The sequence below is a fragment of the Sardina pilchardus genome, chromosome 8 (genome assembly GCF_963854185.1).
Source record: "Sardina pilchardus chromosome 8, fSarPil1.1, whole genome shotgun sequence".
NCBI classification, from domain to species: Eukaryota; Metazoa; Chordata; class Actinopteri; order Clupeiformes; family Clupeidae; genus Sardina; species Sardina pilchardus.
In genome coordinates, this window is record NC_085001.1 from 33,549,433 (window position 1) to 33,576,231 (window position 26,799).

The following is a 26,799-nucleotide window of genomic DNA, read 5'->3' on the forward strand; positions in this document are numbered from 1 at the left end:
AGCTTGTATATTGATGCTATGCTTAATCTAATCCCGTGATGTTAGTCAGCCCTATAAGCAACCATTTCAACCACCATGTTCAATTTATTGATTCTCTATATGACTGGTACAGACCTTGAACAAGTATGAAATCACTACAGACACTAATGAGACCGGTCATGCTCATTGTTGCAGACACTACACAGAAGACATGTTTTGTAGGAACTGAGCTCCACATAATGTTTGCTCTCTTAACTGTGCGCACCTAATTTTGAATTGAATCCACTTCATAGGTCAATACCATAATATCAAGTGACTTTAACTTTCTTGTGACGCTCTCACCGCCCAAAACACCACGCGGACGGTCTTGCTGAGAGACGGTGGCTCATAGAAAATGAATGAGTTTCCTTCACAAGGACCGCCCCGCAGACTGACATTAGACACTCATACACACTAGTCCCTCACTGACATGATCTTCTGGTGGATATACTTCAGAAACAGGGCAGTCTAGTGGTGAAGGAGCTGGGCTAACATGCAAAAGTTTTAGCCTGAAAAAGTCGTAGGTTCAATTCCTGGCTTTTCCCACTGCCCTTGAGCAAAGCGCTTAACCCCAAGTTGCTTAATGTAATTGTGAGTAGCTTTGGATAGAGGTATCTGCTAAATGAATACATGTAAATGTAGGAACACTCTATGAGCTTTATTTTGTGTCCCTGGACTGTCTGCACATTACCGTGAGAATATCCCTCTGTCCCTGTGTGCCCCTCTGATCATACATATCTGACTACAGCACAACAACATCAAGGATCGTAAATCCAAATAATATGGGCTTGTTCTGCACTCTGACAGAGTGGAAATCCAGTCCAGCCGAGAGCAGCTGCGGTGGCGCCCCCTAGTGGGCCTGCTGGTGGCGTGGCCGAGCCCCGGGAGACGCTGGAGTACAGAGCTGCCATGGAACTGGAGATGTGGAAGGAGATGCAGGAGGACCTGTTTGACGACCAGGTGAGCGGGTGCCTACAGGTGCGGTCTGTCCGCGGCGTGTGTGTGTGTGTGTGTGTGTGTGTGTGGAAGATGTGTAGAGACCGTGGTGGAAGGGTTGGGGGAGTGTGAGCTCATGGATTTGTGCCCCTCAGATGAAGAAGAAGGAGCTGAACCACATGCAGGCGCTGGCTGAGGAGTGGAGGAAGAGAGACCGCGAGAGGGAAACACTGGTCAAGAAAAAGGTCAGCATCTTTAAGCTAGCTTCCCCTGAACCCCCTCCAGGGGGCACTACTGAGAGGACATACAGGAGGTACTTCTACTGACTGGCTCTAAGTCAGAGTGAGGCTTTGAGGCAGAAGAGGGATGGACTGAGTAGATGCCCTTCTCTTCACCCACCTCTTCCTGAAGCTACCACTGACTTTAATCAGTTAACTAACCTTTTCATCCGTTTAGAGCTGGTACATGCACAAGATTGGCATTGATATGTCATCCTGCAAGGATGCTTGCACTGGTCTGGAAATAAAGGGATTTATGAAATTATGTTTCCCAGGAAAGTATAGAAATATGGGTTAAAGTCTTGGGGCAAGTCTGGAAGTTTTGCTTATAGTAATACATACACAAAAAGTTGACAATGCACAAAAAAACATAAAAAGTCAAGGGTCATCCTGGTCCCTTGCCCCTTGACCAAGTAGCTTCTATTGAAAGGACAAGTACCCTGCAAAGAGGCTCTGAGAATCTAGGCTTTTGATCAACACAGTGCAAACTTGACAGTTATCTATGATGGTGTCCTAACCTCTACTGATACAGAATTGTTGTCTGTTACATAATACAAATGACATAGACACATAATGTATACATATGTAGTTGCCGTGGTAACATAAACGTGTGTGTGTGTGTGTGTTTGTAGGAACTAGAGTACAACCTTCTTGAGGAGCAGCTGCAAAAAACTCTGGCAGAGTTGGAGAAGCGAGAGAAGAATTTGGCCCATACTGAGCTGGAGGTGAGACAAGCTAGACAAACAGACAATACACACACACACACACACACACACACACACTCAGAGAGACTCATGGAGGCACACCCAAGTGTGTGCATGAGATTATTGAGTGTTTCTTCATGAGTCTGTGTGTGCAAGTGCTAAACGTTGTGCCTCACCTGCTGTTGTGTGTTGGTGTGCACGTGCAGACCCAGCGGCTGCAGCGCGAGCTGCGGGCAGAGCACCAGTTCTCCGTGCGGGAGCTGCAGGACAGTGGACGACGGCTGCGTGAGGACTGCGCCCACCAGGTGGAGCTAGAGAGGGCAAAGGTCAGACAGCTGGAGGAAGAGAACACGCGGCTGCAACAGCAGGTAGGCAAGGCAGCATCTCTGCCCTCGCCACCGCCTCGGGTGAGCCTGCCCAACCCCCCTCTCTACCCAACCTTGGGGCAATGCATCAAGTGACCACTAGGTTGTGTAGATGAGTTCAGTTGTCAGAGTCAGAACTTAGAGACTGTGGTGGAGGCCTCCATCTCAGGGATTCGGACGTCACTCGTGCTGTGTGACCCCTGGGAGGGAGCTGTGCAGTCTGCTCCTGTGTGGTTGAGATTCTTAAACACAAATCCATCATAAAGGTGCCCCATATAGCACAAGCACTAGATAGGGAAATCAGAGTCCATTTAGGGAGAGGCGGTTCACTCCCTATTAACTCCATTGTAACGGCATTTTACCTGCAGTTCCTGTTGCAGTTCCGCTAGGGGCGATCACGAGCAAGTGCAAAACAATGGAGGTCTATGGGGCTAGACAGCTAGATTGGTCTGTTTCACCTGATTGTCATTGAAAAATCGAAGATTGGATTTTAGTTTCTGCAAGCTCAATATGGATTATTGGTCGAAAGTTGAATGAACAATTCCCTTTGGTTTCTCACAGGCTTGGTCGTTGTTGCCCATAACACACGAATGAATGACGTCATTGACACGTTTGAAAGGCTTTTTAGAACAATTAAGGGACTTAAAAAATCGAATATTCAGCCGTGTGTATTTTCTTTGACCCCCCTCTCGCATGCAATATTCCGATTTCTACACAAAAAATTATATCCAGAGAAAAGTGGATTTTAGGAGAAACTCCATTCACCTCCATTCATTTTCCACTTGCTCGCGATCGCCCTCTAGTTGCAGTACCATGCGGAAGTATTTAGAGAGTGGCGGTTCTCCCCCTATTAGACATTGGGTGCCTTTCATATAGGGATTTATCGGTCCTTCCTTCCTTCCTCGATCCTCGTTCACCGGAAATCGCTCACAGTCGACTTCACAAGGACATCTCATTCATGTAATTGCAACCAGAGGAGGCAAGACCGAGGACAGAGGAGAGAAGTGGAAATCCCGATACGAGAGGAAACGCAAGACCATCCCACGCGGAAAGGTTATTTCGGAGATGGGCGTTCTGTGGCTATACGCATGGATGACGTATCCTGTATAACGTTTAAAAATATAGAAATAAATATAGAAATATTGTCAGTTATTTATGCCGTGTGAAGTTGATGCTAAAAGCTATAGTGGGATTATGTTAGGGGCTCATGAAGAAACATAAATGTAGCCTAACAAACAATAAGTTCATTATTTCAATGTCCTTATCAACATTTGCCATTGAAACATTTCGTGTATCTACACAAAAAAGCATCATGTCGGACCTAGTGATTTTTAATTATGCAGTCATGTGTTGAGTTCAAAAGACAATGTTGTGAATGTCCTTTTTCATCAGCAGAAGAGCTGACGAGTTGCATACATTAGATCCGCCCTTACACTGACGTTGCACGTTTTCAAAATGGTGTGTACGCAGTCAAGGACGTCTCATTTGCGCAGTTCATCAGGCTTCGTTCCTCCATCCTCGGCTCGTTCCTTCGTCGTTTCCTTCTCAAAAGTCATTTGTAGGAGGGGCTATGACCGGGGGAAGGATCGAGGAAGGAAGGAAGGACAGATAGATCCCTACATGAGAGGCACCAATTCTCTGGGGAAATGCTCAAACATCCAGGTGCCACTCATTACTTGTATTGGCATCATGTGTGAATTAGCCATTTTCATGTGATGTCAGCAGCTGGGTATCAGTTCGTCCAGTATCAGTAATATGCAGTCATAACGTCATTTAACTTTGCTCTCATACTGCGTTCATGCAGCTCGGAACCTCGGAGGACCTGCCTTTAAAAAGTCCCGACCTCCGAAAAAATTGTGTTCATGAGATCAGTTCGGAAAATAAATACAGGAAACGCATAAATACGTTATTACAACTGCTTAGTATGGTTGAGCAAGAAGGAAATTGTCTTGGGCGAGTGTTTCTATCTGTGTTGTTAATTTAGTGACAAATTACCCTGCCTATTCGTAATGACAGTGAAATTCACCTCTTGTGTTGTTGCAAGGGAGGCCGTCGTGGTTGGAGAATATGATAGTGACGTCAAGTCGGACACCTCGGGGCACAAAACTTCCGCACGAGTCTCCGAGCAAAAAATCCAACCCGACCTAGCGTTCATGTCATTTTTCCGCTATCGGAGGTCAGAAATTTCCGAAGGTCCGAGGTGCATGAACGCAGTATCAAATCAAGGCAGCTACGAGAGCAATGATTGCAAACGATAACTGAACATAACGTTAGTCCTAACCAGGGCTGTACGCTAAGCTTTTTCACTAGGAGCACAGGTGCTCCTAAATGAAAAAGTTTAGGAGCACAGAAAAAAATTTAGGAGCACTATGAAATTTCCTTGAGAACCTTCTTGCCTTAAGCAGGATACAGATCATTCACAGCAGTGGCAATCATAGTCTCTGCTCAAACCCTACACACACAGAAAATGGCTTGTCTTGTTTCTATTTCATATTTTGAATTCAGAATTTGTATTTGTTATCAATTTATAGCATTTTAGGATCTGCATAATTACTTATAGCTTAAAATATTCAGTAAACTGAATACTTCATATTGATTACACTTGTCTTTAATGATATTACAGGGGTGGTGTGTAGGTCTAATTGAGTGCCTGTCACTTTAAGATGTACGTGAACATAATTAGGTTTCATTCGGTTTTAGGAAAAGAGTCAAGCATAGTTCAAGGATACATCATGTTTTCATTAAATAACTTGTTTGAAATGTTCAAAAAACTAACAAAGGTAAAGACAAATATTTCTGGTGTAATAGAAAAGATGAGTGTCCACTGTCCAGTAACGTTAACTTCTATGACTTAGGTAGCCTACCATGGCATGGCATGGTGAGTTGTCACTTTTTCCTTGGTCATGTTTAATTGGCTGGGTGCTTAACTTACTCTACCATGACTCGTCTCGGAGTTTGGTAGGCTATATCTGTTATATCTGACTTTACTCCCAAATCAAGTAGGGGTGTGCAAAAAAATCGATACGGATTCGAATCGCGATTCAAACTCTACCGATTCAGAATCGATTCATAAAATTCCAAGAATCGATTCATATACCCCCCCACCCCCCCCCCCCCCCCCCCCCCACCCCCCACAACGGTGTTTAAACTATTGTTCTAAAATTAGTTTAGTTCGCCATTCCCATAGATGGCGCCGCGTCTATTAGAAACTCCTTATGCCTGAGCACTCTTTACTTGACATAGGTTAATGAAAGAGTTCAGCAGAAGCGCTGGGGGTAGCCTAGTCGGCGCAAATGCCAATTTTCGGAGGTCCTTCAATAACGGACCGCGTTAACAGACCGCTGTCAACAGGTTTTGAAAGTGAAAGCAGACGGGTAGGGTCATTCTAAACAACATTTGAGTCAAGTTCAGTGTTGTGCGTGGCAAACTATTTGCAGCAAATCGATCTAAAAAGACATAATTTATGCACTTGTGTTTTCATGTGTTGTTTGTCCTGTCGGTATTTTCCGATAATGATAGCAATCTCATGATGCTGCTGATCAATTGAATTACATTTCTGCCATAGGCCTATAGCCTATTGGCTTACCGTGCTTGACGTTAGCTGTGGCAGACTCACTGATTTTCATAGTTTTAACCACAAAGTCTGTTTAAGCGTAGGCTTATTTGAATAGTTTAACATCTTGCCATTTCACGTTAGTCCAGCCTTTCACCTCAGTGAACCAGGCACCCCATGCCATCTAAAAAATATCTCGGGAGGGTTTCAATATTACGTGAGAAAACTTGTGGTGACAGTGCTTAGAGGGGAAAAAAATAACGTTGCCATGCTCGGAAAACGTCAGTCTTGTATGTAACATTGAGCTGAAATTTTGTGAAAACAGCCCACTGTAGCATTGTGCAAACATAGTCTTCAAGTTGCTTATTTAAAGGTACAGTCTGCATTTTAATCCTAATTCTCCATTTAGCGTCCACGCTTGTAAAACTAGTGATGTAGCCTACACAATCCTGGCGCAGTGTAAGCAGTTAGGGCCTACCATTTTACTTTGGGAGAGGTGTAGGCTAGGATCCACAGTGTTACTTTGACAGGAGAGGGAAATGTGTCATTTGATTCCATTTTCAACTGAAATATCAACAACCTTCAAGCTGCATACTCTTCTATCAGCATCAATATCAGAAGGTTATATCATATGATTTATTATTTTGTAAATTGGCCCAGGTGACAGGGGGCAGGCTACAGTATATAGTATCATTAAGTAGCCTAAATAGTAAATAATGTAGTCAAAATTATAACTTTATGTTGCCCATCCTTATGAGTGGATAGAATGAAAGCAATACATCTTACCCAAATAAGCTTACATTTAGTAGAATTAAACTTATTTAATTTGTTGTGCTTCTTTTCTTTTAAATTGTATGTCTACTGCAATCATATGGGAAAAGTAACTATACTGCGAATCGTTTTCTGAATCGAGAATCGTTTTTGAATCGAAAATCGATTTTGAATCGAATCGTGAGCCTGAAAATCGGAATCGAATCGAATCGTGAAATTCTCTGAATCGTGCACCCCTAAAATCAAGGCAGCTACGTGACGGCAATGATCGCCAACGATAATAAGGAAAATGAAGATAATAAATACACGTGAAATACTAATTCTTACCTCAAAAACTGTAACCGTATCACCATAGCTTTTGCTTACGCCGGATGAACTGATACCCCGCAAAGCTTCAAAACGGAAAGTGTCTGACGTTAGTGTGAAAAGGGCGAATTGGAGCCGGCATCCTTATACAGTAGTTGGACTACTAATTTATCCACCATTAGTTAGGAACATTAGCCATAGATCAAATGGGAATGCAAGCTACAAGATTCCAGTCTTCAAGAAGGGCAAGGGGGAGGGATGATCTCATGTATTATTAGGACTCCCAGCAGGGCGGCGTTGGGAACCCTATGGTTTTTCTGCTCACTACAGTAACTTCACAGAGACCCCTCAGTACTCAGTTCCCCAAAACAGAGGTACTGTGCCTATATGTAGCACTATACTTTTACATATTGTCTCATATCTCAAGTACAGTGAAATCTAGACTCAAACTTCTTGTATCGTTGCATCCACCTGCATCTTTGAATCATTGGTCCTCTGCTCTACAAATGTCAGCTATTCTCACAAATTTCAGATAATTGAAAGTGAAAATGAAGTGAAATAGTCTAAGGCCATTCATCTCAAACTCCCAAAACAGACAATGCTGATACGTAATTATCCAAAAAAGAAAAACTTTCATTTGTCAAACCATATTTTTAACATTCAATGAACAACACAAGGTAGTAAGTCCTTTTTACCTGTCTTGCCAATCAGCTAAATGATGAACACCTAAATGTTGTGGTTGCTATTCATGGGCTTCATCAAGTCCCTTTCCACAGGTGTATTAATCAAACACCATGCAGTCTGCATTCATAATCTAGGTGGGTGATTTTATACACCTGTGTAAAGGGTTATAAACCTGATGAAACCCATGAATAAGCTTCATGTTATTTTCTCAGACAGCATAGTGAAAAGGTTTTGGGTTCAATCCTCACTTGACACACTTATTCAGGAACCATGTCTAAGGAATACCTATTTTCATCATCTATACCCATGCTATGTTATATTCCCAGTACATGCACCCTGTTCTCTGGGAAATAGTGTAGGCCTCTGTCCACATGAGCCATTTTGTGACCTGTGACATTCTAGGGACAACCCTCACACACAAGTACACACAAACAGTATCTGCTTGCTCTGTGGAGTATAGGTTAGGTCTCTCACTTTAAATGGGTTTTCTCTCACTGTAGCTGCCACAGTGGTTTATAGGCACAAATACTGTAAATCACGTTCCTCAAAAAAATATTGAGTGATCAACTGCTTGGACCCCAATCACTGCTGTTCTGCAGCTATATTGGGTAAAGAGATCGCTAAGACATGTGACCAATGTCATCAAAACACAAAGAATTGGCTCGCCTAAACTAGTGTTCTGGGTCTATGATGAGTAGCGTCTCGCTGCGACTTGCGGGAACGCGGGTCAAGCCCCGCCCACATCAAGGACAAGTGCATTTTGGGATTGCTTAGACCAGACATGAGAGCGATGTAGCTGTCATGTTACTTTAGGAAGTGATACTTGTAACGTGGCTCACAGCAATAATTGTGGCGTAAATCCATGCCGTCAAGGTGGGCGTCCAGAGTTCTATTCCCCGTAGATGAGATGGACTACAATGTTTTGTTTTGAAATTTATAAAAATGCCATTTTAATAACAATTCCCCCTAGGCCTACTCGTTGCTGGCCTACATAAATATGTTTTAGCCATTGCATTAAAGTTCGGATAGACGACTATCTTGAGAGTAGGCTAATTCAAAGTCTGCTGTTCTTGGGATTAGGCATCGGGCATATATTAACTGTGGCTTGCTTTGCGCAGTGGCGCTATGAAGGCTTTGTGTGTCACCAACATGATGATTAAACGAATCCCATAACGTTTCTTATTGGGATTTGTTGTAATGATATCGTACATCACTGGCTAGCGCAATGGTAACACTCTCGTCTCACACGCCGACAACCTGGGGTCGCATCCCTGCCAGGGCCTACTTTCAAAGTTTACATTGATTGACTGAAATCCATTACTTAAGACAGGTCACTAGGCAAGGTATTACAAAAATTGACAAGTCAGGACTACCAGGTAAGCTTAAGTTGTGGTGTTTGCAGTTTGGCTTATTGCCCCGGCTAATGTGGCCACTGACAGTCTATGAAGTTCCTCTGTCAAAGGTTGAAAGGTTAGAAAAAATGATCAATTCCTTTGTGAGAAAATGGCTTGGAGTGCCTCGCTGCTTAAGCAGTGTAGCCTTGTACGGGAAGGGCATTGTAGAGTTGCCAATATCTAGTCTGACAGAAGAATTTAAGTGTGCTAAGGCTAGATTGGAAATGACTCTTACTCAGTCTAAGGACCCAGTGGTGAGGAAAGTTGCACCTACAGTTAAGGCAGGGAGGAAGTGGAACCCATAGCAGGCAGTTAAGCAAGCTCAATCAGCATTGAGGCATAGAGACATAATGGGTCATGTGCAGCATGGGTGGGGGGGTCTAGGTTTAGACATAAGTAAACCTTTGTGGAGCAAGGCTTCTGCAGGAGAAAGGAGGAAAATGGTTGTGGAGGAAATGCATAGGCAGGAGGAGACTGTTAGATGTACCAAGGCAGTATCACAGGCAAGACAAGGGCAGTGGGTAAACTGGGAAGGGGTGGAAAAAAAGCAGATTAAATGGAAAGATCTATAGGGCATGGATGCTGGCAGGATTAGATTTATGTTAGGTGCTACATATGATGTGCTCCCATCTCCCAAGAACTTAAGTCAATGGTTTGGTGAGGATGATAAATGTACACTTTGTTCGTGTGTGGGCAGCCTCCACCATATCCTATCAGGGTGCAAGGTAAGCCTCACCCAGGGGCGCTATACATGGCGTCACAACCAAGTACTGAAATGCTTAGCAGCAGCAATTGAGGATAAGCGGAGAGAAGTTAATTCATTAGCAGCAAGTAAGGATGTTAAGCAAATTAACTTTGTACGTCAGGGGGGTCAACAGCGTTCCACGAAGGCCAGGTGTAAAAACGGCTCTTTGGTTAATGGAGCGGGGTGGGAAATGAAGGTTGATCTAGGCCAGCAGATGGCAGTACCTTCGCATATAGTGAGCACTAGGTTGAGACCGGACCTTCTTCTGTTCTCAGATAGAGATAAAGTGGTTTACATGGTCGAGTTAACTGTTCCTTGGGAAGACAGAGTAGAAGAGGCCAATGAGTTAAAGAGAGCAAAATACACTGAAATAGCAGAGGAGGCAGCGCAGCGAGGTTGGAGTGTGAGATTAAGGCCTATTGAAGTTGGTGCACGAGGGTTTGTGGCCAGATCTGCTATTGGCTTGCTGTCTGAGTTGGGCATTCGTGGACGAAGTCTAAGGCAAGTGGTTAGTAACATGTCTTTGGCCGCAGAACGAGCAAGTGAATGGTTGTGGGTAAGGAGAAACTCTACTTCCTGGGGTAAGGTAAGTTAGCTGGCTTATTTGTTTTGTGTTTGAGACACGGTGCCTAGGTTTATGGTTTTTAAGTGTATGGTTCAGTCCACACCGACGGGACGGACCATGCCTAGGATAGTTAAGAGTATTTGGTTATTTTGTGATGGGGGTGGTAGCATGTAGCGCAAGCTAAGACAAGCAAGTTGGCTTGTTGCAATGTGGTAGTATGGAGGCAGCATGTGGTGGTAGCATGTAGCGTAACACAAGCTAAACTAGTGGTAGTATGGAGGCAGCATGTGGTGGTAGCATGTAGTGTAGCACAAGCTATACTAGCTGGTTTGTTTGTTGCAATGTGGTAGTATGGTGTGTTGGCTTGTTGCAATGTGGTAATATGGAGGCAGCATGTGGTGGTAGCATGTAGCATAGCACAAGCTAAACTAGCTGGTTTGTTTGTTGCAATGTGGTAGTATGGTGGCAGCATGGAGGGGAGTGTCTCCAGGACGCTGGTTTCACTGTTAAGCCTTCATGAGGTGTCGTGGGCCTAACTTAACGAAACATCGGTGAATGAGGGTGCCCACTTGATAACTCCAATGACATGCTGTATACCATATACTGCTGTGGGATTGGCCATCTCTCTTGTGTTTGTGACCATTGGTTAACAGGTTGGTGGTTAGCCTGCTTCTTTAAGTTAATTTTGGACAGGGGCTTCTTAATGTGTGTTTGCCTTGGATTTTGGCACAAGGGATTTTAACATCTAATCCTGTGTATTAATGTAATCCTTGATGTGGGCGGGGCTTGATGTCAAGCCCCGCCTTCCTGCAAGCCGCAGCGAGCTGTACTTGTTTATGATCTGGCATGATAATAATGAAAACTAAGCATGAAAAAATAGTGTGAAAAACAAAACATAATCTTGCGATTCCTTACTGCTGCTATCCATGCCATTCCTCGCCTTTTTGTCACCTCTGAAACATGGCGTGTACTATTATTTTTCCATGCTGGAAAACAATAAAAGATAAGCTTCATGTTACTCTATTGAATTTTATAACACAGCAGGTAAACGGCATTTCAACAACTGCACTTCGTTGTTCCCGCACGTCAGTAAAACAACTTAAGTTTTGGCCCACCGATTCCCAAAATGCGTTGCGTTTTACGTCACGTTCTCAATCAGGTTAGACTATTTTTCTCAGTATTGCTTAATGTCTGTGTGAAGCCAGCCATTTAACATCATTGGGTCATTCCACACCAAATCAACCAGAGCCCACGCACTTGCGTCTCAAAAAAATCTGAAAAAAATACCATGTGTGCCTATGTTACCCAGGAGACACTCTGTAAAATGTTTTTGTGCTAAGATCAATACTTTTCAAGTAACAGCCAGTTTTACAGGGGGAGGGGGTGTCAAATTTGTTCTGCCTCTTTTTTTTGTCAAAGTTCACAAGCTCATTGCTCAAGAACTAGAATCTGTAGGAGGCTCAAATTTTGCAGGCTGGTGCATAAATAGGAATAGTATGCAGTAAAATCATTACGAGTAGTCTGGATGATCCTGCATGGTCATAGCAGTCCCTCAAAGTTGATCTACATTTTATTGGAGTTTTTGGCTGTGTTCTGTTTAGGCCTTCAGAAGACACATTTTTACTCAACATAGACTCTTGGGTTTTTTTTCTTATTGAGATAAGTAGAAACACTCTCCGAAAAAGCAATGAAGAGAAAAGAAAATCCATCAGGGACTGAACAGCAGACCTCACAAGTTTGAAAAATACATTTGGATCTCATATTCAGAGCACATATTTGTATATTCCCACAAGGCAGAACACCTTGTGGGAATATACAAAGATTTTTTTTATATTTTTGTCTATAATCTGCATTACCTCTTCTTTTTAAAAACACCAATTTGACTTGTCTTATGCAAATCTTTCTTTTTCATTTCCCACCCTGAACAAGGGCAAAATGCACCATAGAGATCTATTGAGAGATTTGTTTTGTATAGAGTAACCACTAGGTGCCACTAAAATCACTGAATCACTGAAATTGCCGGGTGGGGACAAAACATATTGATCTCAATGGTGCATTTTGTCCATGTTTAGGGTGGAAAATGAAAAAGAAAGATTCGCATAAGACAAGTCAAATTGGTGTTTTTAAAAAGAATAGGTAATGCAGATTAACGAAAAAAATATAAAAAAAATCTTTGTATATTCCCACAAGGTGTTAGGGTGCTCTGAATATGAGATCCAAAATTATTTTTCAAACTTGTGAGGTCTGCTGTTCAGTCCCTGATGGATTTTCTTTTCTCTTCATTGCTTTTTCGGATAGTGTTTCTACTGATCTCAATAAGAGAAAAAAAAATCAAGAGCCTATGTTGAGTAAAAATATGTGGCTATGGCTATGGCTATGGCTATGGCTATGGCTATGGCTATGGCTATGGTTATTTAGCAGACGCCTTTGTCCAAAGCGACATACAAATAAATAACAATACAAATTAAATTAGCAGTGAACAATTACAAACTAGGGAGAATAGTAATATTATCAGTAAAACAATAATTTTAAGCACTAACAATAATTTTAAGCACTATACATATGTCTTATGTAAGCCTAAACAGAGCCCAGCCAAGAACTCCAATAAGATTTTGATCAACTTTGAGGGACTGCTATGACCATGCAGGATCATCCAGACTACTCGTGGTGATTTCACTGCATACTATTCCTATTTATGCACCAGCCTGCAAAATTTGAGCCTCCTACAGATTCTAGTTCTTGAGCAATGAGCTTGTGAACTTTGACAAAAAAAGAGGTAGAACAAATTTGACAGCCCCCTCCCCCTGTAAAACTGGCTGTTACTTGAAAAGTATTGATCTTAGCACAAAAACAGTTTACAGAGTGTCTCCTGGGTAACATAGGGACACATGGTATTTTTTTCAGATTTTTTTGAGACGCAAGTGCGTGGGCTCTGGTTGATTTGGCGTGGAATGACCCCATTACAAGTCTTTGTGATCACCTTGAACCCTTGTTTGGGAGTTGATTTTCAAAAATGAACCTTTGTTTCAGGCTATACTTGCTTTTTATGGTGGCCTTGCTTGTTATGGTAGTGCTTGTTGCAAATGTAACCAACGTTGACCATGCAGCTCAGCCCTGCACTTACCCGGACTCAAATCCGCAACTGGCAGCATCTCGGATTGGGAGGCAAGCATGTTTGCTAGTACATGTTGCCCAGATATGTACTACGATTAGCATGCTAAACAGCTATGCCTAAGCTTTGCCCTTTACTTCCTTGTTTTTGCAGTTTTGTTGCCTTCTGTCTTCTTTCTTTTTCATCTGTTTCTTTTCAAGGAGTGTTTTTTTTTCTGTTGTGGGGGTGAGAGTAGAAATGCTTTGTGTCTGGTTGTAGACAGCATGTGTCTTATGTGCAGACAGCCCACCTGCTGAAATACTTCTGTTTGCCATCTCATTCTCCCAGCATGCATCTGGTCTGTGCTTGAGCTGCCAGTAACAAATCAAGCAAAGTCAGTTTCTGACCACCGCAAAACGCAAACTGAGCCACAACTCATGCACTCACACACACACACACACACATACACACATACACACACACACACACACACGCACACCTACACGCACACACACACGCAGACAAGAGCTCACATAACACATTCTGCTACACAGGCTTCTATATCTCTTCTCGCCCATGTCAAGAAAGTGTAAACATACATTTGTTCAGTGGCGGCAAACACCAGAACCAGTTTATCAAGCCAGAAATCCTCCCACTGCCTCACACACACACACACACACACACACACACACACACACACACACACACACACACACACACACACACACACACACACACACACACACACAGCCCTCCGCTGGCTCCTCTGGCAGGATAGCAGGCATTTTATATGTGAAGGTTTTGTGTGGAGTCTGTTTCCTGTCAAGAGAAAAAGACAGGAGAAACAGAGGGTGAACATTGCTTTTTTTCCCTCCTCATTTGTAACACAATTACCACAGAGTCTGAAACTTCACTCTGTGTCTGTGTGTGTATGTGGATTGAAGTGTGTGTGTGTGTGTGTGTGTGTGTGTGTTGTGTGTGTGTGGATAGATGGTATGGGTTTGTACTTGCTCAACAACCCTCACCTTGGACATTTCTTTTTTATGCATAATCTGTTTTGTCAATGATTGGCAGTGCTATAAATTTTTTTTTAAAAAAGCATATCAATGGCTAACGTGGTGCCTAATTTGGTAACAGATGTAAGCATTTTACAATGTGGTAATTCACTGTGTTGTCTATCGCAGAGTCTGTGCTGTAGCCATGTACAGACAGACTTGCTGTTGTGTTGCCTGACATTCTGACAGGAGGGAGATTTTGCTGTGAATGGAAGCAGTCCACCCAAAGGTTAGGCCTGTCTCACTGCTTTCTCTCCTCCCGCCTCTCAGCTACTGGACGCCGACAGCAAATACAAACTCCTAGAGAAAGAATTCCAGCTGTTCCGCGAGCAGCAACATACCCGGCCCGAGGTCCGCCTGCAGTCGGAGATCAACCTGCTACGCTTAGAGAAGGTGAGGAGGTGTCATCCAGGCACTAATGCCACATCCGAGGTGCTGTTTAGACATGGAAACATTTCCACATTCATTAAAGTATTTGTTTCTCCAGTGTCCTGTGGTGTTGATTGTAAGAATATTGGCTAAGTAAAGGGCTAAAGATAGCCTACGTGAATCTGATTTCATTTCACATCGCATCATTGCTTGCACATTTTTTTAAAGGAACAAACCGTTTTTTTTTTCTATTAAACTATGTTATTCCCTTAACTAAGACGAGTTGATGCATACCTCTCACGTTTCAATGCGTGCACTCACTGGCTCTGGTGCGCGGCGCTACCTTGATAGCACTTAGCTAGCCCAGTTCATTCATTAGGATCCAAACAGAGATGAAGTTAGAAGTGACGTGCACATATATATTGGGAGCACTTGGACTCGGCGCAGTAATATCCTTACTCCAAATTGAAACAGAAAGTGCAAGAGTGAGGATATTACTGCGCCACACAATATAGTTATCCCTCTTACCTACTAAGAAATGCACCACGTTTTATTTTGTCTCACCATACTTGGTCGTGTGACTACTCGTGTAACTGTATTTTAATAGGGAAAACATGGAGGTGTTTGGTCGCTCCTAACTTCATCTCTGTTTGGATCCTAATGAATGCATTGGGCTAGCTAAGTACTATCAAACTTGCGCCGCGCACCAGAGCCAGTGAGTGCACACATTGAAACGTGAGAGGTATGTATCAACTCGTCTTAGTTAAGGGAATAACATAGTTTAATATGAAAAAACGGTGAAGTGTTCTTTTAAAGAAAAAAATAGAATAGGCTTTAAACATTAAAAATGCAATAGAATTAAGGGAAACAAATGACTATGCTGATGTGTATGTTTTTTCATGTTTTATTTGTTCTGAAATGTTTTGAGAGCTGAGAAATGAGCATTAAGTGAGTGTGTAGAAGCTACTGTAGCCCATGTGCTCCTGTGCTGTGGGCCTGCAGGTGGAGCTGGAGCGGAAGCTGGAGACCACCACCAAGTCCAAACTGCACTACAAGCAGCAGTGGGGCCGCGCCCTGAAGGAGCTGGCCAGGTTCAAACAGGTAGCGCAGCTCTCCCACCTGAGCCCACACCTCCACAGTGCCATTGGCCTTCACCTCTACCTGATGCATGTGATTAGACACGTTAGACCCAGGAAAGACAAGTGAAAGAAGTGAGATTGTGAGTCCACTAACTGGAGGATCACGTAGACAGACATGAGCTTCTGCGCCATGTCCTTCCAGTAAGGGCTGTGTACCCAAAAAGAGCTGGCAGCTAGGCAGCGCCTCTACTGGTTCCCATGGAGACATTCAGTGCTTCTCTTCCCTGCAGTCCTCGCGCACAGACCCTAATGGACAACTGACGTGTAAAGCCACCACAACACATCACTCTGCAAAAAAAAAAATTAAACAAGCAAATAACCATTGCTTGACCACAGCAAACAGTCATAGAGCAGAAACGTGTGTGTGTGTGTGTATGCACCGTATTCTAAACCCATAAGAGAAGCCTCTGATCTGTGGCAGGCAGGGCCTGCGTGGCTGCGTCCTGTGCCAGCTGAGTGTCTGTGGCCGTGTCTGTTGGTACGGCGGGCGCAGACGGGCACTTGGGGCCCAGGTCAGCCTGGTGCACGCACGCACGCACGCACGCACGCACACACGCACACAGGGAGGCTTCACCAGTGAACCCGCCGACGAGCTCCCAGCAGTGTAAACACAGCTCACGCTAACAGCTTATCAGGCCTCACTAATAACTGTTACAGACAAGAACCAGCTGGAAAATCTGAGCCTCGCACTTTTTTTCTCCCTTTTCTCTCCTCCTCCTCCTCCTCCTTCCCTTTCTTTTTTAAGTGCCAGATATGTGTTAAGAAAACACAAGTTGATTTATGTTGCACTAAGGGGCTTCATGGCGTAATATGAAATGGGATCATAAATCATGTTTGTATTCTAGTAAGCATCAGCCAGGCTTTAAGCATCTCCATCTTGCTCTCCCTCTCTAGGATGGAGATGGCCACTAGACATCAGTGAGTTGGCAAGCATTCTGAGGGACCAGAATGAATAGACGCCATTTTTGCCTCATGTCTGCTTGCGTTCTCTGCTGCAAAACAAGCATTATTGTTTACATATTCACCTGTGTAATGTATGCCTGCCTGGAAGTTGTAAAGGAGTGGGCAGGCCAGCTCTAAGTCCTGCCTGAACTCATTTGGAAACTCTGCTGAGGTCCTTACTCTAGGTAGCCCTCCATGATGTGGCCCATTAGTGCTGGGAGATCTAGCCACAATCCACCACCATGAAATGGCTCCGCTAGCTAAGACAGCATTAAAGGAAAGGAGGTCATGATTGGCCTACTGTTGCGTCTGTTATTTGTCTGTATTGCATCTCACAGACATTAGATTTTGAAGATAAGCAAAACACCAACGATGCCTTTCCGCTTTGGGGAAAAATGCTTTGCCCTTAGTCCATGGTCCAAACCGCCTCAGCTCAATACTGTTATGGAACAGGGCAAAATTGGAGCTGCATTTTCAAAAGCTAGTTATCTGCAAATACCTCACAATCCTTCAAAAGAAGCAAGGGCACATTTGTTGCATTTTTAAATGCTGTTTGCACAGCCTTTTTAAGCTCTTATTATGAGTCTCCGGCATTGATGTCTGTTTCTGAAGACTGAAGGTACTGTATGATAATAACTTGTGAAAATGGAAGACCAAAGCTATTCACTGGTATTTAAGAGGAATAGGCCCATACTGGCCAGTCTTAAATTGGGGAAAGGTCATCAGTTTTGCCGTGCCTCAGGCTGGACTGGGGCAACACCCCAGATGGACTGACTTGGCCTCTGGAATGAGGCACAACAGTTAAACAGGGGAAATGGACAGATGGCGTTGGTCAAGGGAATACAAAACTCTAAGAAAGTATATGGTTAAATCAAGGTTTGCCAGAGAGCAAGGACAGAGTAATTCTTCTTTCATATTGTTGCGAAGCACTGTATCACTTTTACTTGCAAACACACACACCACACACAAATAGTTTGTGTTCGAGTTTATCCCACATTCCATGCTGAACCTTATCTGTTGGTAGATTTATCCATCTGAGACATTTTCTCTTAAAAAAAAAAAAAAAAAATAAGAGTTAAATGACTATTCTATCTACGCCCCCTTCTCTCTCATTTACAGACACACACACACACACACACACACACCCCTCTCTTTGGTCCTTGTGTGGCAGGCTTTGTGACCTGAGCATGTCCGGGTGCTGAGGCCCCCCAGGTGGCTGTCGTGGCTGTCAGCTCCTCTCCTCTCCCCTCCAGAAAACTGCACTTGAGCTGCGGCTGGCAGCCCCTGCTCTCCTCCCCTCTCCTGCAGCCCCTCTCTCGGCCCTGCCTGACCGCTCCCTGACCCCTCGCTGGGCGCGGGCCATGAGAACACAGGTCAGCCACTGGTCACTGCATCTCAGCGGAATCTCCCCTCCCCACCCTCCAGAAATAACACAGCAGTGAAGAGGGGAAGTGTAAATACACACACACACACACACACACACACACACACACACACACACAGACACTCCTGTCGCAGGACTGGCTGCCATTAGTGAAAATAGCGGTGGCGGTTGCGGTGGAGATGCCACACACCTTGTGTGGGGTTCACATTGTGGGTTGTGTCTCTGGAAGCGCTTAGCGCCGCTAGTGTGGGGAACCCCGCGCTCCCTCAGGGGCCCTGCTGATTGGCCCGCCGTGTTTTCGCCCGCTCGTGTGTTTGGCCATGTGCGCTGCACAACCGCTCTGAGGGAGAGGCTGTTTTTCTTGCAATTAGGCTGCAGTGAGAAGCCCTCGTCGGCCCCTAATGTTCACCCAAAACACAATTAGACTCAATTACACACCCACCTCTCAACCCTCTCTGTGCTGCGAGCGCTCCGCTTGTGAGCCGGCCGTTCGTTCTCACACATCTGCGCTGCCCAGAATCCCCTGCTCCGCCGCTCACACTCTCTCTTCCAGCTCTCTCGTTCTCTCAGCCCTCAAGGCCAAGTCTCAGCAGAGGAGGGCTTTTTCTTCTGGCTCTGGCTGTTTCTCACCCGCTTAGAAGTCTGTTTGCTTCGATACCAAAGGGAGAGTAAATAGTTACAATGCTCCCGTCACCTCCGAATGCTCCTTCTGCTCCAGGGCTTTAAAACTCATTTTGGCATCCTGTTCGCCACCACAGTTACGTCAACAGACAACAGTGAATACACAACTGATATAGTGTGTGTGTGTGTGTGTGTGTGTGTGTGTGTGTGTGTGTGTGTGTGTGTGTGTGTGTGTGTGTGTGTGTGTGTGTGTGTGTGTGTGTGTGTGTGTGTGTGTGTGTGTGTGTGTGTGTGTGTGTGTGTGTGTGTGTGTTAGAGGGAGCAGGAGAGCGCCATGTCTCGGCTGAAGAAGCAGCAGCAGGAGCTGGAGCACATGCGTCTGCGCTACCTGGCGGCGGAGGAGAAGGAGGCGGTCAAGACGGAGAAGAGCGAGCTGGAGGACATCAGGAACGAGCTCAACAGGTACGCAACGCAGCCCTCACCTGTCCTGCCCTGTCCAGCACACACTCTAGCCTCACCCTTTACTAACGTACCAGGAGAGAATAGTCATGACGCTACAACACATATACCTGCGCTACTACACACCCACCTGACTACAAGACCGTACCATAGGCTTTACACTACAGACATGACCAACGACCGTCCACTGCACATGCCTCACTGTTGATAATGCCATGTGTGTGTGATCTGTGTGGGTGTTTCTGTGTCCTGAGCATGTCGTCTCCTGCGTTGAGTTAGCACCGAGTCCCTCTCTCTGCGTGTCTGAGGGACTCAGCATCTCTGGAGATTTCCGTGATCCAATGGGTTGCCTGCAGGCTCCCAGCAACAGCTGTGCACATTCCAGCTGACCCTCAGAACACGGACAGGATCTGTGCTCTCATTAGTCATGAGGCAGGGAGACTGCGCTGGACTTTTCTTGTTTAATGTGCTCTGCGTTTGGAAGTGTTTGGGAGTATGTCACTAGCGGTTTCCTGCCTTTAAAGTGCGGCGTGTCTCTCCTCATTGGGCTGGTGCTGCTCACTAGCGTTCCCACACTGTTGTGTGTATGTTCCATAGGCTCCCTAGTTATATTCAGCATGCAGTTTCTGGGTGCTCTGATACAAGGGGGTGACACTGACAGCAGATCCAATAGAAGGAGCTTCTCCCTGTGCCTCTTCTCTGGGTGAGGCAGTAAGGACAACCCAAACTTCTTAGGCCAGCAGTAGGTGCGCTCAACTCCGTCTAAAAGATCAGGTTTTGGGTGTGTAAACAAGGAAACCTTGGGTCAAACCAAAAAGTAAAAAAAAAACCTCCAAACTTCATGAGCTGTATTCTAAGGGAGAGTAGCTGTGTTTGAGACGTGAAGGTGGCCCTGGGTATATGGCGTGTGATGGTGACCGTGTTTGCTCATGTGTGTGTTTTGGGCAGGCTGAAACAGCAGGAGGTGAAGCAGCCGTGGGGTGACCCTGCGGGGGGGTCAGCAGGCGAGAGTGTGGACGACCACCTGAGTCGGCTCTTGGAGGAGAGGGACACACTGTTGCGCACGGGCGTCTACACGCACGAGGATCGCATCATCAGCGAGCTCAACCGGCAGATCCAGGAGGCCATGGCCCAGAGACCACCGTCCACCACAGACCGGACTCTCCGACCCGCCCACTGAGGGCCAGCTACCACTCACCCCTGGCCACTGGCAGTCTCTAGTGAGGGATGTTGATGGTGGCCAATCAGAGGCCTTTATGAAGTGAAAAGCCATTGATGGTGGCCAATCAGAGGCCTTCATGAAGTGAATAGCCAATCAGACATTGCTCTGACTGCTGCAACCTTCAGTCCTCCTGTGATCACCTGTGATCAGTGACGGGATGGAACTATTTGAATCGCTATCTGTGATTGATTGTCACGACACAAGAATCATTTTCTATGAAAGGTGTGTATGTTTACAGACATAGTTTTGTCTTTTGTATATTTATTATTTGTGTATCTTTTGTAACTTTTAGACCATTTGTTAATTTTTTTATGTAAGAAATCATAAAAATCCCACATCTGTGTACTAAGGAGAACTGCTCCAATCTCTTGACTTTATTTCCTCATCTGATGTGCATCAGCCCAATGAGAGCGGAAGGATCTGCTGTGAGGCCTGGAGAGTGTGGCGCTGGTGGCGACCACTAGGGGGCGGTAGCATGTCAGGTTATGTGATATCGTAGATTTGAATTACACGGGACTGTTTTATTTATTTCCTTTTTTAGGAAGATGATTTAATCCAATAAATGATTTTGTTTTTGCCTATCTGCACTGTCAGTTATAAGATGAGCATCCTGTTATCACAAATTGATAACTGTCCTGAAACACATGACTTTCCACTTTTATGCTACTTTAAATAGTCAGTCTAGGAGAGCTGTGATTTCTTTTGACAAAAATATTTTTTAGAAGTGCCATTTTTGGCAATTTCTAATCTTGAAACATTGCTTGACATACCTTAAAGCAGTTCACTTATAGTGCTGTGCGTCATTCAGTATACATTTAATCTATTCTTTTAACATCTGTAAATTGCAGCATTTCTAATCCTCGTTATTCACCATGTAAGAGCTCTAATATACATTATCTGCTGTGTCTGAGCAACTGTGTTCCCTCATTTTGGGTAACAGAATAACTTTGCCTTTTACATTGCACATCAACACGACATACTAGCTACATTAACTGACGGGGCACCATCATAGGAGACTAGAGCTTCGGCTTACATTTTCAGCCGCATCGTTTGGTAGGACACCCCATAATTCCTCAGTCTGTGTCCTGCATGCGGCCATCTCTGTCCCTCTATCTCTGCACACTTCATTTTTGCCTTTTTTGGGGAGATCAGCCGCTTTGCTCTCTCATGATTAGCCTCATTTGTTTTGGGGGATTCCCCTGCAGACCCTCTCTGGATGTCTGAACGAGGTGGCCAGAAACAGATGTCTGTTTGAGTCGAGTGGATCCCTGGGCAGCCGGCGAATGTCGCTCATGCACGCACACACAAGAGGCTAACTGATGAATAAATAGCCTGTTCCCTGCGTCTCCAGTGGCTGGTGCAGCTCTCCGTCAGTCTTCTCCAAATGCCCATTGAACTGCCCACCTATACCCGCTGAACTTGGTGTTAAGTAGGGGTGGGAATTGGCAAAAGAATGACAATTCGATACTATTGCGATATTTGGGCCACAATCCGATATTATTGCGATTCTAAACATTGCGATACAACAAGTATTGCGATTCGATTCTGCGATATATTGCTATTCATGTCTCTCATATTGTTCGTAGGCATTACAAAAAATAAGGAAAATAACACTGTTCAACTCACTTTGTCATGGCATGGTGCATATCAAGGTCCTTACTATTTGCTTTTTGTTGTAAACCGAAACACACCCACACTTTCAATTTGAAATTGCCGTTGAATGCACAATAAAACGGCACAACAAGTGCCACCTTGTGAGCGTAGTATCTTGAATTTCCCCCTTGGGGATCTATAAAGTATCTATCTATCTATATATCTATCTATCTAGCATGTTTAATGTGATCAGAGTAAACCCTGAGTAAACTCGCCTCAAATAAAAGTAAAATAGATAATTAAACTATATAATTAAGTATTGCGATACTTTGAGCTACTCGTATCGATATAATTGCATGCACAAAATATCGCGATACTGAACAGAATCGATTTTTTCCCCCACCACTAGTGTTAAGGTGGTGAGGCAGGGTGGGGGTACCCAATCAGAGACATCCTCTATGGGCCTGCTCCTCAGATTAGGGTCGGGGGTACCCCATCTGAGACGTCCTCCACAGGCCTGTTCCTCAGATTAGGGGTGGGGGCGCCCCATTTTAGACGTCCTCTATGGGCCTGTTGCTCAGATTAGGCTGCAGCTTGTTCTAGCTGCTGCGGCCTCTTTTCACCGGGCAGCCTGCAGCACTCACGAGGGCAGGCTGTCAGTAACAGCTTACACGACGGATACAAAGGCCCTCCATCAGCCCTGTTTACACACGCACTTACCCCAGAAAATGGCCATGTGATCTATGTCTGTCTAGACAGCTGCAGGCCAACAGGCAGCTTTTTTTCCGCCGCTCTCTGTGAGCTTTGTATGCTACCTTTTAGTGTTACGCATGTCAGGTCTCACCGGGCAGCGATAAAGCTGAGAGGCAGCCGGTGTGACAGGGCCATGTGGCCTCTTGAGGCTGAGAGCCTCCCTATGAAGATAAAAAGGCATGCGGACTGATGGAGATGGGCCATTCATCGTCACACCCTCACAGAGGGACCCGCAGGCTCCCCCCACGCTGTAAAATATCATGACCTAAGTGTCCATTCAGAACTGTTTGATCTATCTGGAGCAATTTGGTTACACAAGTGGTTATCACTGTGATAACAGGCCTGGCGAATGCAAACTATGGCTATCGGCTGGCACTTTAAAATAGCCTAATTAGGTGTTGGCCATCGGTTATTGTCCTGTAGTATATTCCTGCTGTTCGAAGCAGCCTATGGACTAAAAGGGCATCCAATGGGCCTGTGCTAGAGACACACTAATGGTATGGACATCTGAACTCTTGAACTCTGACCTTGGATTATATAGTCGAAGTAATCAAGCCATCAAAGGCATATAACTACTGTCATCAGTATAGTAAGTCTAGGGTTCCCATGCTTGTCTGTCTTGATCTCAGCTTCTCTAGCACGTCGAGACTGTTATTGTAGTTTGATTCCAGAATGTATAAAATGTGAACTTGCTGTAAAATACTAGTCATTTCTCATCAAGAGTCCGAAAAGGAAAATGTGAAATATCCACTTACCGTAACAGCCGTGGGACACATTTGTCAAGTGGATAAGCTGAGCGTAATCGAATACGGTCAGGATGAAATCTGTATTTCTCACGGACTTTTTCTCCCTCCTCGTTTAATGTTGTGTAGGGTAGTGTGTTTCCAATTAGCCTCTCTTTCCTGGAGAAGTTAGAAAAACTGCAGATTTATCTGTAATTGCATGTGAAAGTGTGACCTTTGTCTGGTTAGTGTTTTCATGAGCAGGAAATTCCAGAAAAAGCATAGCCGTCAGTCTTTGAAAACCCTGGGGCCATTCTCACATGTAGCCTATGTTTTCAAAATAACAGTTTTCATGTGATGGTTTGTTTAGCCTCTGGGCCAAGCAGCATTTCACAGTTCCTTGTTCCCATGGCAAAAATATCTTGATTGATGCCTGAAATGTTAACTATTTGTTTAACAAATTTGCAATATTCCCCAGAGAGTGATGCTAAATCCTTCAGAAAGTGGCGGGCTTAACCGTTTTCTGATCGTAAAGGAATACTCAGGTAGCCTAACAGATAACAGGTGCTCCTTGTCCAGGTTGTGACTTATAAATTGGGATGGATTTTAATACATGTAAACTACACTAATGATTTAAGATAGGTCAAATAATCACAAATAATCTATGGTAAAATTATCTAAACAAAACACTCAGGCTCCTAAAATTCCCCTCTGCTTTTAAAGTAAGATGAATTAGACCTTGGGAATTTCTTACATTAAGAGTGAAATAACATGTTAATTGTGGTTTATTGTAATGGCATGTATGTCCCTCAACCTGCCTGGTAACAATCTAATGCACTTCCAGTGGGGGGTCATCTTGACCATTGCTTGGGGACTAAATGTCAAAACATTCCTAAATTCACTTTGTGTAGCCACATTTTTTGGGAGGACTTTACAACTATACACCTGATGTCTGGATTTTTCTTCGCTTCTCATGTTTAAAAGAAATGCACAAGCTTAAGTCTTCATTCAGAGAAGCTTAAGAGAAAACATGACATGGCTGCCTAGTCATTTAAATAGGCTACATTTTGTCTAACTGACCACACATTATCTTAATAAAAGTGTGAAAGTGAAAATATTTATTTCATTTTATTCAAAGTAAGTTTCCTTCTTAAAAAAGGAGTGCGGCTCAACACAGCATGTGAGATATGGGAGCAGCTTGTGGTGATGTGGAGGTGGGGAGAGAGGCTGGAGAGGTACGCTTGGCTATGCGGGGAGACCAATAAATCAGCTGGCCAGCGGGCGCAGCGTGGTTGCTTCACAATCGTCGGGTCAGATCCATAACCCCGCGACAGCTGACCCGGGGGAACTGACCTCTCGCTCGCTCTCCCTCACTCAACACACCGGTCAGAGGCGCACTGCTGCCGCCTCCCTGGCCTCCAGAGAGGAGACTCGGGCTCTGTGGCACCCCGCACCTCCCCACCTCCAGCACACATGAAAAGAAGACCCAATTCACCGCTGACCATACCTTGATGCTGCTTTTTTTGCTGAGATTTTGGTGAATCTTTGGGCACCTGGTTAAAACAAAAACCTGTAATAATCGACAACAGACGTGCTCTTTGACTCAAATTCTCACACATTTGTACAGGCAATCGGCTTGCTCTGGTCTCTGTGTTCTCAGCTGATTTTAGCAGTTTTATTGAAAAAAAGATACATTTTGAAATCATGCAAACAAGAGTCAGGGAATCCAAGATAAACATATTCCAGAAGCTTTTTCACCCAATACAGCTTAACACATGATTATCATACATATGGTACTGTATTAAATGCATCTGGGTCCAAGCTTAGCAATATGTTAACTAAGCTTTTGTCCTTGAAAAATAAAGTCCACTTGTGCTGGACTTGTGCTGCAAAGGTAGCACAATCAATAATCAGAATACAGGTTCAGAGATGAGCCTGATAATTGTGTATTTGTCAACATGTTTTACTGTTGGCCAAAACATTTAAAAATAATCTTTGGTGTTAGTCTTCACTACTTTGGGTTGTGCTTTTACGTTGGCTTCTGACATTTCACAATGATACTTTGTACAGTTTTGTCAATAAAAAAATGACACACATTGGATCATGTGACATTACAAACAATCACAATAGCACTGAAAAAGTTTCTTTAGTTTGTCTCTGAATCAGAGCGAGGGCAACATGTTCATCAGCAATGCAACATTAAGCCATCCGCAGATCAAAACCAAACTCACAGCCATAGAGAATGATCTCTGATGTAGGATGGTGAGGTCCAATCTAAGTCTGACATTTACCCTGAAGAGGTTGAAGGCATGGTGGAGTTTTTGTTGTAGAAAAATACTGCTTCTATACCTACAAACAACAATTCAGCAAACACATGGACTGTGTTGATAAATATCCCACTACAGTATGTGTTGCCCACTTCTGTTGGGTAGGCCTTACACAGCATTCATTTTGTTCTTTACTCTTCTAGCCACAAATGGGTTTAATTCATGGAATCATAGAATCGTATGTTGATCAACACTGTCTTTTTAACATGCCTCTGAATAAGACCTGTGATGTTTTAAGTTTAGAAACATTTTTATTCTTCAACAACAAAATTCACATGCTGCGCCTTGAAAGAGAAACCAGCCCTTCTTCTCGTATTGTGTAGTAAGGACTAGCATAATCTGTATTTAAGCAACCGTTTCTGCTTATACTTAAATAGTCTCTTCAGCATTACATTTAAGAGCAGGCCCAATCAGAAAACATAAATAACAGTTTTAAAAGTGCCAAAAGCATGATATGGGAGAAATATACTATAATTCAGAATGTACATTTTATAAAGGTGGTGTGTGTCATGTTTCCTGTTTTAGTCACTGAATGCATTTCTCATTCATTTACTGGTGGAATTAAAGTGTGTCCTTTTAATTAATGCTCCTTTGCCTTTGGGCAAAAGTTGTGCATTGTCAGTGTAGAGTTTTTAAGCATCCAATGCTCCACAGTCTCTTTGGTTTTGGAACACTGAGTGTAAGACACCAAGATCAAAAGCAAAGAAACCACCTTTTGTACTGTCTGGATTTGTACTGTCCAACCTCTTCTTTACAGAGCTGAGAGTCATAAATAAATATTCTGTTCTCCCCCCATTTTTCTC

At 44.1% G+C, this 26,799-nt stretch overlaps 1 protein-coding gene across 4 annotated transcripts in view; it reads left to right on the forward strand.

The window, feature by feature from the left end:
- Positions 1-21,375, forward strand: part of cep120 (centrosomal protein 120) — a 30,000-nt gene extending 8,625 nt beyond the window's left edge. For 3 of the 4 annotated variants that reach the window (XM_062543698.1, XM_062543700.1, XM_062543699.1), the window contains exons 13-20: positions 826-978; positions 1,110-1,199; positions 1,865-1,957; positions 2,143-2,304; positions 14,736-14,858; positions 15,837-15,935; positions 19,237-19,382; positions 20,328-21,375. In XM_062543698.1, the coding sequence (XP_062399682.1) occupies positions 826-978; positions 1,110-1,199; positions 1,865-1,957; positions 2,143-2,304; positions 14,736-14,858; positions 15,837-15,935; positions 19,237-19,382; positions 20,328-20,559 (1,098 nt within the window). In that variant the 3' untranslated portion in view covers positions 20,560-21,375. The remainder of the gene's footprint in view (positions 1-825; positions 979-1,109; positions 1,200-1,864; positions 1,958-2,142; positions 2,305-14,735; positions 14,859-15,836; positions 15,936-19,236; positions 19,383-20,327) is intronic. The other variant, XR_009940037.1, reaches the window with a different exon arrangement.
- The last annotated feature ends 5,424 nt before the right edge of the window (positions 21,376-26,799 follow it).